The sequence below is a fragment of the Malurus melanocephalus genome, unplaced genomic scaffold (assembly GCF_030028575.1).
Source record: "Malurus melanocephalus ecotype Western Australia unplaced genomic scaffold, MMel_1.1 scaffold_13, whole genome shotgun sequence".
In the NCBI taxonomy this organism is placed as follows: domain Eukaryota; kingdom Metazoa; phylum Chordata; class Aves; order Passeriformes; family Maluridae; genus Malurus; species Malurus melanocephalus.
The window spans coordinates 5,151,028-5,164,245 of record NW_026623245.1 but is presented as its reverse complement, the minus strand read 5'-3'; the positions used below and the strand labels follow the sequence as shown (position 1 = coordinate 5,164,245).

Below are 13,218 nucleotides of genomic sequence, written 5' to 3'. Positions count from 1 at the left end.
AGAGAAGAAATACAGATAAGTAGAAAACATTGTTTCATTTCAGTGACACATATGTTTTGACATCAAACACAGAGAACGTACTGGCAGACAGACATAAAAACAGAACTGCCAAGTATAGTGTGTACATCACATCACAGCAACACACCCTCTTAGAGAAAAATGGATTTGGCTAGAATTTAACATTTTACCGTGCAGAATAATTGGCTTCTATTGATACTTTTTCRATATTTATGTGGCATAATAGGCATTTAAAGCCACTGACCTTTCCCAAGGTGATTTGGGGATGAGTTTATGATAGGGTTTATTAGATTTTTCAAAYAATATATCGGTACTTGAAAATAGTAATCATACATCGACAGTTGATGTACAAACCTTTGTCCACAGAGACAAAAAGTAAAATAGGCAGAAGTGAAATGAGTGCAGGAGAAAATAAAAGATACAAGCAATCTAGCATCAGAAAGGGAAATTTTTCTACATTTTTCTTCATGCACCAGCTACAGGCATGAATAAGAAGTAAAGCATTCTCACTAAGCACAGTTGCCCCAATAGTTCATCATACCCTTAATGCATCAGCAGTAACAGCCTTCACAATAAGCAAGACACAGGCAAAAATGGATCATTGCTTCCTTCAGGAGTTTTAAACCACAGGACTTCAAAAATAGCCTAGCCACTTGTTATATTTGTATTTTGTGGCAGTTGCATTAGCTTTCAGAGAGCCACTTTTGACTGAGCTGCCSTGGATAGAAAATCAAAATCCAGGCATCCTTAGAGTGGCAGATTGACCTCTGCAGCCTATTTAGGGCTGCTGTCATTGGGGTCATCAGACAAGAYTGAATATTTCAACAGAGGAATGTGAGGGTTTGGGGTCCACAGGTATAAGTTCTTGATTTTATTCTGGAAATGGGGCAGTTTCCAACAAAACCACTGGGAACTGCAAATCTCTGTGGTTTCCCTGTTGTTTGGTCAGCTCCAATCAGTCCTATAAACAGCCCTGTGGCTTGGATTTTGGGGGAGGAACTGAACATGCTTCTGGGGGATTTGGGAAAGGACATGACAAACCCATCTCTGGTGTTATGTTCTCTCCGTGCCCCCTGAGGCAGCTCAGCTTTAAATGAGCCTGAAGATGTGTTGTATGCTCCAATATAGAATTAAAATATAGACTAAAAGAGGATTTTTTCCTAGTCATCTGTTCTGTTGCTTATTTTGCATTAAAGTTTGTGAAGACTTAAAAAGATGATGGTTGGCTKGTTTAATTGTCATTCTCTGAAACTATATATCAGCTTTTGCATTTCTAGAGATGAGTGAAAGTAATTCTTTTGCTGCAGATACATTTACAGGGTTTTGCCTGTTATCTAGATCCGTGYGACCTTGGCAGTGAGACAGTCTCTRTGTTTGAGATAAATKATTTTATACACCCAGAATCTGATGTCTGTTTCCTTGTGGACTTCTAATTAAAGTCACAGGTAGAGTCTGGTTCTGGTCATGGTCAATAGCAGTTGTCCTTCTGAATGCAACCTGGTCWAAGTTTCATGCCATGGGCATTGTGGATCTCCAAAGAATGTAGGATCAAGTTTTACATATTTTTAGGCTCTCAGAACGGTACTCTGTATATCAGGGTATAGTTACGTGTGAAATGGTTAATCTTTTTAAAATATGCTAATTATCTCCCACCAGCCAGAAGAGCATTAGGGGATCATGGTGATTCTGATGCCTAGAACTGTATGCATTTCTCTCTCTCCCACACTCCACTCCTCAGAACATCATCTTATCTGTATCAGTTGAGTCCTGGCTTAGTGACTCAGGGAACAGTTTCTAAAAGCATGGTTGATACCTACTCTGTTCCTGAATGTTGGTTATTAATGCTGCTTTATGAAATCTGCAGACTGATCGGGTCAGAATGCCTTAGAGAAGGGAAGAGACATCTTTACAAATTAATGCCCCCTGTATCACCTGCAGAATCTTTCTGTTTTAGTAGGATGATGCTGCAGTCGTAGCRAAGTGGCAAATGTTTTAGTGCCATGTGCCAGGTGCTAATCCCATCCCTGTCACATGTCTGGCTGTCAGTTCAGAGCTTTTACAGCTTGCACAGTGTGGGAGATACAGAATTTCTGTACCTGCAGCTCTTCTGCACCAGTTCCTCTGGCTCAKGGCAGCAGAGCTAAAGCTTGTCAGAACTCACACCAGTTGCAGGCAGTCCCACTGATAAAGGGATGCATGTAGCTCTTCCCATTCCTTCTTTTTTCTCTCCCATTTCACAYCAAAGTAATAATAATTCTGAGTGAAATGTTTACCTCAAAAAAGTATTCAGGGCTTGGCACAAAGAAGCAAAATAGATTTTTCAAAAAATCCTGAGGCAGTATCTGCCTTGCATCCCAAGGGAATTAACTTCAAAATAAAAGTAACTGATAAGGCAAAACCCCTGGTGKTCTGATTTTTGGCAAAATATCCCCTGAACTCTATGACAGCTCTCTTTCCTCTGGTCTTGATAACTGGGGAAGGATCAAGCTTTGGCTGTGAACCAAGTTCACACAGAAAAAGAGTTTAATACTACAGCATCACTGCTCTCTGCTTTGTTCCTGCACAATCTCTGGCCAACCATTTAGGAATGTTTTCACTGCAAYCTGGTTTCATGCCTACTCACTGCATGCTGGATTTGCCATTCCTCAAGGACTTCAGTTTGGTCCACTTTGTCCCCAGTTTCCTACACCCGCATAACCGCACATCACATTTTCATTTGGCATTTAAAACAAGCTTTGCATTACTTGAGGACGGTTTCGTTCAAGTGTGATGGCATGCAAGCAAATTCGATGCATTTCAACATTTCTGCTCAGTGTACATGCTACCCAAACGAGACAAATTTGGCATGTTGAGGTCTTCTCAAATTTGTTGCCTGTGGCAGGATGAAAACCATTCCAAGTTGGCTTCCAATTATTAAAATCATGTCCYTTTCAAGATCTTATCAAGGACTATTTCTGTTGAACAACGAAAAGAGGTGTGATTTTCATCCATAATTTTTAATAAGGTTTAGTATGACCTCTTCTGCATTTTTTCAGCTCTTTTGTTTGTGAAACACGTTCACAAAAATATGTTTCCAAATTTAGGGTGTCCAGGAATAAGGTAGCCCCAARGTTTCTTTTTGCTGGAAATTGGAACCACTCAGTACACTTTGTGTAAAATGTTGAAACTTTTACCATTAAAAGTGTTGACAKTGAAGCTTTCACTGTAGTATGCCTGATTTTAATGCATCTACAGTAATTCCCAGTCAGTTGTCTATGCTATGAGATGAATGCATTTGAACCGGAATCGTTCTTTCTGCATGCCACATGCTCATCCTGTCCATGTGCCTAGCAAGGATGAGCTTCACAAGGCCTTTGGGATCAGCCTTAAGTGCTCAAAGAGATGAGGCAGGCAGCACCTACTTGTTACATGGACAGACACAAAGACCACAGAATTTTCCTAGGTCCGTCAAATTCTTTTCTGCTTCTTTCATGTCCTTATTGATTTGGTCCATTCCCTCTTCGATGCGTTCCAGTTGTTCTGATTAAACACAAGTATTTTATCCCCACAGAATGAAGCAGATGGAAAAGGACAAAGAAAAAAAAGACAAAAACTTCAGACATTCACTGTGACAAAAAACTGGACACCACATAGCAAAGCCGGTACCCAGTACCTACTTGTTACAAGGACATATGAAAAGGCCACAGCATTTCCCTAAATCTTTTAAATTTTTCTCGGCCTCCTTCATGTCTTGGTTGATATGGTTCATGCCTTCTTCAACACGATCGAGTTGTTCTGGTCAGGACAAAGGGATGACAGCGTGGAATGAATTGTATTTTTGTTTGATTTTGTCTTCAACAGAACATGAAAAATGACCATGTAGAACTGAGTTWATAATGACATTACAATGCATTAATCTGAGTTGATGCATTGCTGAAAGGATGTATGCTGCGTTGGATGCTGAAAGTTTTTTTTATTAGTATGGGAAGAGTAAAACAAAGGAGGAATTTATTTGAAATATATTAATATAAACAAGATGTAATGATGTAGAAAGCAAGGGTTATAAAGTTCAGGGTCCAGAAACATTATACAATACATCAACTTACTAAGACACAGYGATACCCAGGAGAAAGAAAGATAGTGTTATTATTTTGCATTTATGTATGTTAATATAAGAGAAAAGATGTCCTTCCATGGAAAATACTTCAGTTACTTACGCTTACAAATGCCTTGGAATGAGGTGRCTCTGGGCAGCACAATTGCTTTGATTAGTGAGTGAAAGTTCTGGTAGTTAATGGTACTAGAAATGGAGTGARCTGTTAAGGGCTTGTATCCAGGTACCCTTTCTTCCAGAGGCTGGGGAAACTGAGACCTGCCACTTTGACTGGCATTGGATATTGATCTCTAATCTGAGCATGGCCTCAGGGCTGCTTTTCTTCCTGGTGTGGGTGCTGCAAATCAGGAGCAACCTCAGCGAACATGGAAAATTGAGACCACTCCTGGAGGCTGATGCTCCCCGGGAGAGGATCACCAGCTGTGGTGTCCCTTGTCTCTGTCCCCAAGGGACCTTATGAAAACAGGCATTGGGTGAAGATTTGTGTTTTCAGTGGGGTCACTTCTGCTTTGCTCCAGGGCAAGTCAGGAAGCACCAGGCACAGAAACCAGCCAGATATAGACATTGTCTCTCTGCTGGCATCAAACAGAATTTGGCATRTTTCCACCTAAGGCTGATGCTGGTTTTAGGTTTTCTCAGTGATTTCGTGGCTCAGAATAACTTATTGTGTTAATTTTTTTTCACTTTTAAAGCTAGTAAAATTGTCCTAGAGGATCAGAATSCCACAATGTAAAAGTGTAGGGATGGATTCTCCACTGATGTAAACAGATATGGATTCAATGGCTCAACTGTCTTGTGTGGAGTCTGCAGTAGGGACAGAATTTTCCATGGGTGGAAAAGCCTCACCATTTGTTCATGAAGGATAAACTCAAATACTACCTAGGATCAGAAAGTTACTTGGAGTGGCATTTCAATCCATTAAAAATTGTAACTCTACCTAAAGGGGAAAAGTAAAGCAATCCCAATAAAACACAAATAGATCCCTATCCCCCATATGGAATAGAAAAATACAGAATTAGATTGTAGAGGAAGGAACTAAGAGCRCTTGTTATAGGAGGAATTTAATGTCATCCCTGACATTAACTGAGTCCTATCCAGAAAAAAAAAGGTATTTTAGAAGAAAAATCATAWGCACATTGACGTCAGTAAAAAGCTCCTCTTGACTTCTTTGAGAACATGAATAGGCCTAATTTCTTACTTGGGTTTCTAATAAAAAATGTGATTTAGATTGTCAAAGCTTTCTGGGGTTCAGTWTATAGCAGTTCCCATTAAAATTAATTTTATTTAATAAATTTAAATGGGAAACAGGCACCTCGCCCCTTGAGGGCCTAGAATATCCTGGGCTTAATTATTCAAGCTGGAATAATTCAAGTATTGAACTTGTGCTCTTTGCTTAATTCTTGCATGWGATTGGGCTTTGAAGGAGAGGTGCCATATCAGTATTGTGAGACCTATTTGCTTTTCAGCTTTCAGTTCTCATTCCCCTCAGCTGAATGGGCCTCTCTCCTGATACCACAGGAGTTACTGACCCCAAATCCAAGGATATATTTAGAGGATCAGAGTTACCTGGCACTGTCTTCTAAACAGGGCACATATTGTGTAAGCAAAGGATTGGAAAACTAAGAAGGAAACCTGAGAGAGGGACTGCACAAATTCTGCTGAGCCAAGAACCAGCATGCAAGGTTGGGTTGTCTTAATGCACGCTGTAATTCAGGTTTCAGCAGAAGCTGTGGCTTGTGTCTGTAGTTAAAAGTTAAAAGAAAGTTGTAAAAGTTAAAAGAAAGTCGTAAAAGTTAAAGAAAGCTGTACCCACACGTGCATTTTGAGACAGGGCAGGCCAAGAGGTACTGACCATTAGTTATCCTGCTAACACTTCTCTAGCTTTGTCTATCCAGTAGAAAATGTCAGATAAAACTGTAGGGATCAATTCTAGGTATGGTACCACAGGTGGGTTTCAGTGTAAGCAAGTCTCCTTGCCCAGATGCACATTCTCCAAAGCCATATATGTAAAAGGGCATTCTGAACGTTCTTTACCTGTTTCCTATTCTGCTTGAATAAATGAGTACTACACTGAAGAGTGTATTTGACACAACTCGAAGACTTTCGTTTAAATTCCAGCTCTCTCTAGAATCCTGGCTTTACTTATCCTGCTTCAGGATTTGTGTGTGATGCCTATGTTATTTCTGAATAGAAACGGGATCCACAACTAATTCATCTTCCATTAAAGGAAACCTCATCAGTGTGAAAAACCCCACGTCACATTTGTAGCTGAGAAGTCTAGACAGCTGGCTGCTAGCCCTAAAACCACTTGCTAGTTGTTAATGTCATGGGCTGGATTGTTAACTGGTTTWAATCAGTGTAGTTATGCTGTATTCATGGAGCAACACCAATTTATACCTGTCAAAGATTTGGTCTCACAGGCAAGGAAATAGATTCATGAGTCTAACCACAATTATGGAGGCATAAGTATTATAGTGGAATTAACTTAATGGGGTCATGCTGGATTTGTTTTGGTATAACTGCTATTAAAATGTGACCCAGAATGAATCACTGCCGGAAGGAAATCAGATGGCTATCAAGAGGTTAATTTAATGTCTGTTTCCATAGATCTTCCCTATTCCAACGTTCTGTGCTGTATGAAAGGTTTTAGGGAAGATAGTTTGTTGGCATATACTGCCATGAACCTACATATATTCACGCCTACAAGAGATAATGTCTTTTTTCTCCCATTTCGAGAASATCTTCAAGGTCAGAGTTTAAACATCTTTTGAAAGTTTGTTGCAATATTATTTGAATAAACTGCATCTGTATGTTTATTTTTGATAGATGATATATATGTAAGAGAATTKATGCTGTCTGAAAGCAGAATACCCATCCGAGATGTGCTAATTATTAGTCCTTTTTGTATACTGATAATAGAGAACGACACTTTCACTCCAATGTAGTAACCATAAATCTTCCTCCAGATCTTACAGCAAACTAATGGTCTATTTTAGGGCACAAACAAGAACTGTTTTTTGCCAGTATCGTTATACTTATGAATTAATTCTGTAAGGCAACTGTGGGACCATAAGCTAGTGCTGTTGGTTTTATCACAGCATTGTGGCCATTTGCCCGTGGGTCTTTGCCAGGATCTTCCTAACATCCTGGCAATTTCCCATCCTGTGACTGATCTGGGTACATGGCTGGGGTAGGGAGGGTGTAGCAAGGGCATCTCTCAGCTGCTTCTGTGGTCTCTTGAGCAAAAACAGCTGAAACAGCATCTTACAAGGTGTTGGYAGCAAGACCAGCATGGGGCAAGTGYGATCTTGCTTCACCTTTGCATCCTTGTCTGTCATTTATAGCAAATAGTCCTTGACTGATGTCCGGGATGTGGGGCCTGTGCTTGAATGYCAGTTAAATGCCTGTGGAGATGGAAACTTGCTCCTTTGCCTGGAGTATTGTGCAGTGAAGCAATTTCCACCAAGGACAAGTTTAATTAGYGAAACAAAAATACAAAAAGAAAAAGGACATCTTAAGAACACATTGTAATCATAATTGCRTAGAAGCGGATTTAATTTGAAAATCAGCAGCTTAACTATTTCCAATGCTACTCCATGATCCCATTTTCCATAAAGGAGCAAAGTACATTTCTGGGACAGCCTTTTCAGAAATCCTGAGCCCTGACCTAGCTGTGCTCTGAAAGACACTGCTGGGAACAGGTACCAATGGAAGAAAGCTGGAGGGTGAGTTGTGAGCCCACGTGTAGCTGTGCTAAAAATAACCAGACATAGGCACAACCTGCTTTGTGTGGGTTCGTTTGTCTTTCGTTCTAGGCTACAAATTCAGCATAATTAATGCCATKTTCCCTATAGAATCTGGAGTAGTTGTTAGTTATCTCTTATTTGTTAATTAGTCATAACATACAAAACTGCCAAACTCACAACTACTGCAAAAGGAGTGGAGGTCAGCTCGCACAGGTACCATCAACTGATGCCAGTGCTTTTGTTTGTGTTTGTGCCCACTTATTTCAAAGTTTTATCTCCTCTGTCAACTTGATCTGCAGTAAGATCTGCTGGGTAGATTAATCTGCTSTCCCTGTTCCCTAGCACTGCTGGTTCTGCGTTCATGGGGCAAGGAGAAAATTTCAATTTCACTGACATTTTCTTTGTGTTATCAAAGTTGTGGCTTTTCCTCTATCTTGTCTCGGATGAAAAATTACTGTGCTGCTACTGTTGTTATTGGAAAAGTTTCTCCCCTCCATCTTGTTTGGAATAGGGGAACAAAAGTCTTCTGTAATAAACTGCATGAGGACATCATGACACACAAAAAAAGGTCCTTGAAGATCCAAATCTTTGACCTTGCTGATAAGCCAAGGTGATGCAAGTTTCTTTTGGATTAAGAGACCTACCGGTCTGGGGCCTTTTCTGKGTTAACACTTCAGGTTTACATCCAAAGTATCTCACTTTGTAGTATTAGTTTCATTTCTACGGTCTGCTTTCAACCAAAATGCATCCAAATATAAACATTTTTCTAAGTTAGCATGTTTTAAAGAAGCAGAGGAATTGCCATGGCTGAAAAATCTTTTTGCAGCATYAATTTTTTAGTGTCAAATACAAGTATTTTAGTTTAAAGCGTTATATACATATTTATATTTAAATCATTTTTTAAGGGAGCTTGACTCAAGGCCAAACTTTTTAAAAYGTAAGCATTATGAATGCATATGGGGTCTGGGAAAGGCTTTTTCAGTGATGGAAAAAATGTCAACAAGGACAATCTAACYTCCTAGCTCCTTCCTGTGGGCTACACAAGGGAAGAACTGTGAACTGGTTTGGGTGACAACACCTGACCCAAAAAATAGTAACTCTTGATATTGCAGAGGGGCTACTTAGGTTCCCATTCTTCAAAGGACACTGGAGGAGGCCTCTAGTTTTATGGGAGTACCATTCTCTGTGAAACAGAAAGCTCCTGTGGAGCTCCAGATCTCTRAGGGTCATGACAGACTCTGTAACCTGCTGTGCATCCAGCTGTGCTAAACCTTTGGGCAACAGCAGCTATCCAGGCTGGCTTTGTTGTGCAAATACCTGGCATTGTGAAATTACCTYGACTTACTGCCTTTTATGATCCCAGAGACTTCTGCTTACTGATACCAGAAAATCAGCTCTGCTTTGCAGTATTTGAGTTGAATTGGCTCAGAAAGGTTTTTCCATGTAAGGTCTGTTTAACTTCAAAACAAGCATTTTGTAAGGAAACCTAGAAATAGAGCTTTAAGCAAGTGCAGAGATTAGATCTTCTGCCTGCCGCCCACTGGAAAGATCAATGTCATGTTTTCTGTATATTTAACACCTAATAATCTKAAGTGACTTGTGCAGTCAGCTGCAAACAGATCACATGGCAGTGTTAGCAAATTATTTCCTTAATCTGATAATCTGCTGAGACATCCGTGAGCTGCACACATTGCACTAATTACAAGGGGTTCAAAGTCATCATTAGCACATTTTGCCCAGTAGTGTAAATCCTTTACCGCTAAAACGAAATAAAAAATTAGCAATTATTACACCTACGTATGGTTAAAATGGAGAAAACTTAATTAAACATTTAGTATAGTACATGATTACAATATTTTCAGGGTTTGTAACATTATTTGGCTGTTTTCCTTGAGGAACCCACACTGTGTAGTCATAAGCTAAATTTACTGAACCACTTAAGGCATGACCATAACCAATTTAAAGAGGCTTYTAAACTTTCCAATTCTTTCCTGCAAATATTGACTAACTGCATCTCTGTCCAACAGAAATTTCAGGTTTCACTGTCAATAAGGGTTTAATACTGAGCTCCAAAGAGTGAGTTTGTCCAGTCTCAGCTCTTTGGCTCACCCAGATTGTCCTTCCTGTTATGGTTACAGAGTGAATCATTCAAATTTTGAATACAGGGGTTTAGAAACAGTAGAATTCCAAAACAAAACAAAAAAACCAACAAAATTCAGGATTAAAATAAAAATAAACCTCCCTTGCAATCTGTGGAAAAATAGCAGTTAAAGAACAAAAACATATGTTCCCACTAAAGGAACCAGTAAAGTTTTTGCTGCTATGCTTGTGAATTACATTGCAAGACACACCTGGGTATTTCCAGACTTTCTTTGCTTATATTTGTGATTTATTACAACTGTRTAATTCACTTCTGAAACAAAATACATTATTTAGACAGGTGCCATATCTGTTTCAACGTAAGTAATTTCTGTTTTTCTGTATTTAGTGATAGTTCTTTTATTGTCATTATTTTTTGAAGAAAACAAAATATTCTCTGTAATATTTTTCTTGTCAAGACGTATGGATGTGACAAAATTTGGTTGGGCTAAATTATTTACCCTAAAGGGGGGGGGAGGGGGGGAGGGGGAAAGCAATGAGATATGCATTAAAAAGCAAATAGAAGAAAATACTTTCCATTTAGGTCCCGTTATTGCTTTTTATTCGTTATAGTGCCAGGGAGGCAGGGACATTACAACTGAGAAGGGTCTGTCTGGTTCTGCCGTCCATTTCCCAACCATTCCATACCCTTGCTTATTATCATTGTCTGGGTTTGATGAGTAATACAGCATTGCCTGTGCAGAAAATATTTCCTAATAACAGTTTYGTGTCATGCCACATAGTAAATGATAGCAAGGGCCTTTGGGGAGCTGGTCAGATAGACAGTAGCAGAAAATTATACTCTGTTGACTTAYTGAAGACACCATTTTGCTGGGGCTGTGGATCTACAGCAAATGAAGGTTTGTTAGTTTTATTGAGATGAGGAACGCTTTTAGTATTACCTTTTCCTTGTAATACTATGAAGTGCAAAAATGTAATTTCCTGGAATGTATTGAATGTATCAGTCTCTGTCATTGTCATCTGCAGACAGGTACTCTAAGCCTGAAAACTCCTATATGGTCAGTTGTAATGAGATGACTGTGTCATAGCTTTTAACATTCAAATTCTGTCATCCTCACTGCCTGACTACCGTACAAGAAGTAACTGAATTTTACACAAACTAAATCGGTTATACCTTCTCTTGGGATGCATTTATTGCACGGCTTTTAGTTGTGATTTAAACAAGTCGGAAAATTACATAGCACCTGTGTAAATAATGCTGGATTTTACACTTATGGAGGCAAACCTTCTCATCATGTAGCTGGATCTTGACCCAAAGCTTGCTGAAATCAAATGGCGATTTGGATGACTTCAGCCYGCAGCTCTTTTTGACATTAATGGGAAGCAGTTTTAAAGAAATACAAACTCTTAGGCAGCTGTTATACATTTCTCTGTTGGACAATGAAGTTAAAGGCAAAGAGGTTTTGGGGTTCTCATGCACAACCACATGTATTTTCTGTCCTTTGTTTCCAGGGTTGCACACAATTAGTACAGCACTTTGAGAAGAGTTATACTTCCTTACTGTAGCAATCTGAACTTACCTCCTTGCTCATCCAACATAACCAAAGTCCTGATACCAGCATCTTTACTCTACATCCCAATAGTGGTAGCAAGGTAAGGAGAGAGAGGGGGAGAAGAGAGAGAGAGAGAGAAAGAAAGATCAGTGAGGGAACACTCAGCCCTTGGTATGGGACATAGGAAGACACAAGAAAAACAGTGAAAGGAATGACGTGGGGCTGATGGCACAATCCAAAGACCTTTTGTGCCCAGACACTGTGTAAGGAACCAGGTACTATTGATTGTACCATCAATCCTTCTGGATTCACTGGGATACCTAACTTCTGCAGAAAGCACAAAGCTGTGGACCTTGAGATTAAAATAATCACTTTACACAAGAGTAATTTCTAAAAAGAGAAGTTTCATCTCCAAGTTAAATGAAGCAGGAGAAGGGAGGATGGGGTGTTGATATTGTAGGTGGATTTAATCTCACAGGAGAAATTCCCAGGGAAAACAGATATGACACAAACATGTTTGGGAAGGAGGCACAGCGGTTTGTGCACAGCTCTTGCTGCTGACAGAAGTCAGAAAGCTTACCTACTTAGGAAATCCAGTTTAAAGTAGACTAATATTTAATAGGATTAAGCCATATTTTTTGGCTCAGTGATCTAATAGATATGGATTTGAGCCAAGTTTTAATACAGTCAACAGACACCTTTAGAATTAATGGACTTTGAATTGAGCTTGAAGGCAGGATTTTCAAAACACCTACACACTGAATCTGCATCAGCTCCCACAGTTTAGTGGGAATCTTATCACTGCTTTGCTGGATACAGGGTTTGAGCTAAACTGAGCCATTTTCACAGCTCCCACCTGCCTAAACCAGTGGTAGGGCACCTTTCACAAGCACGATTTTTATTATGCGGTATCATCACTCTGGGATGTAATCAGGTGTCTCTGGTTTCTGGGTGCTGTAATACTAAGCTMTATCACATATCAAATTATCTCCTTTTTAATTATGAAGGGGAAACCAGCTCCATTCTGCTTGCAGCAGTGATAATATCTGTGAATAACTAATGCCCTGAGTGATCTCCTGACTGTTGCATGTCAATAACAGATGAAGAAAGTCCTCTGTGGCCTGACAGCTTGACAGCAGAGCTACCCAGACATGTGCAGCAATAATTTACTTGTTTCCATGAACAGAAAGCTATCCATGTTCCTGTGAAACAGATAAAGGAGGTGGTRTCAATTTTGCAGAGAGCAGGGGAGATGCCCACAGTTGCACGGCTACATCAGGAACAGAAAACTAAAGTCCTGATCCTTSCTCTTGCTTTTTAAGCCACCCTCCCCCTCCTGGAGGCAAATCAAGGACTTCATGTTATCTTTCCTGCCAGCTGCCCTGCTCACTGCTCATCAGTTTTTGTGGGAGCAGTGAAGTGTCTCTGGCCATCAGCTGCCCCGTCCATGCTCGCAGGGCACTTCCAGGCTTCCACAGCCCACGCTGGCTCAGCCACAAGCCCAACCCTGCCATGCTCGGGGCTGTTTGCCTGCTGTAGCTGGTGCTTCTCTGCTGTGTTTCCAGAGGCTCCTGCTCAGCTCAAGAGGGACATGAGGTGCCTCTTGTTCTTCTCTGCCTCTCTCTGCACTCCCATTCTTGTCTTTAAAGTCCACATCACTGCAGAAACTGGGAAAAAAACATCACGCATGCAGGCTGGTTTGCTCCCT

The 13,218-nt window shown here is 40.1% G+C and overlaps 1 protein-coding gene across 2 annotated transcripts in view; it reads right to left on the bottom strand.

Moving 5' to 3' along the window:
* The window catches only part of SNAP25 (synaptosome associated protein 25), a 62,312-nt gene that overhangs the window by 9,303 nt on the left and 39,791 nt on the right, over positions 1-13,218 (bottom strand). The window contains exons 4-5 of one of the 2 annotated variants that reach the window (XM_057382958.1): positions 11,538-11,586; positions 3,675-3,792 (exon numbers count right to left, since the gene is read on the bottom strand). In XM_057382958.1, coding sequence (XP_057238941.1) covers positions 3,675-3,792; positions 11,538-11,586 — 167 coding nt within the window. Of the gene's footprint in view, positions 1-3,419; positions 3,538-3,674; positions 3,793-11,537; positions 11,587-13,218 lie in introns of both variants that reach the window. The other variant, XM_057382949.1, reaches the window with a different exon arrangement.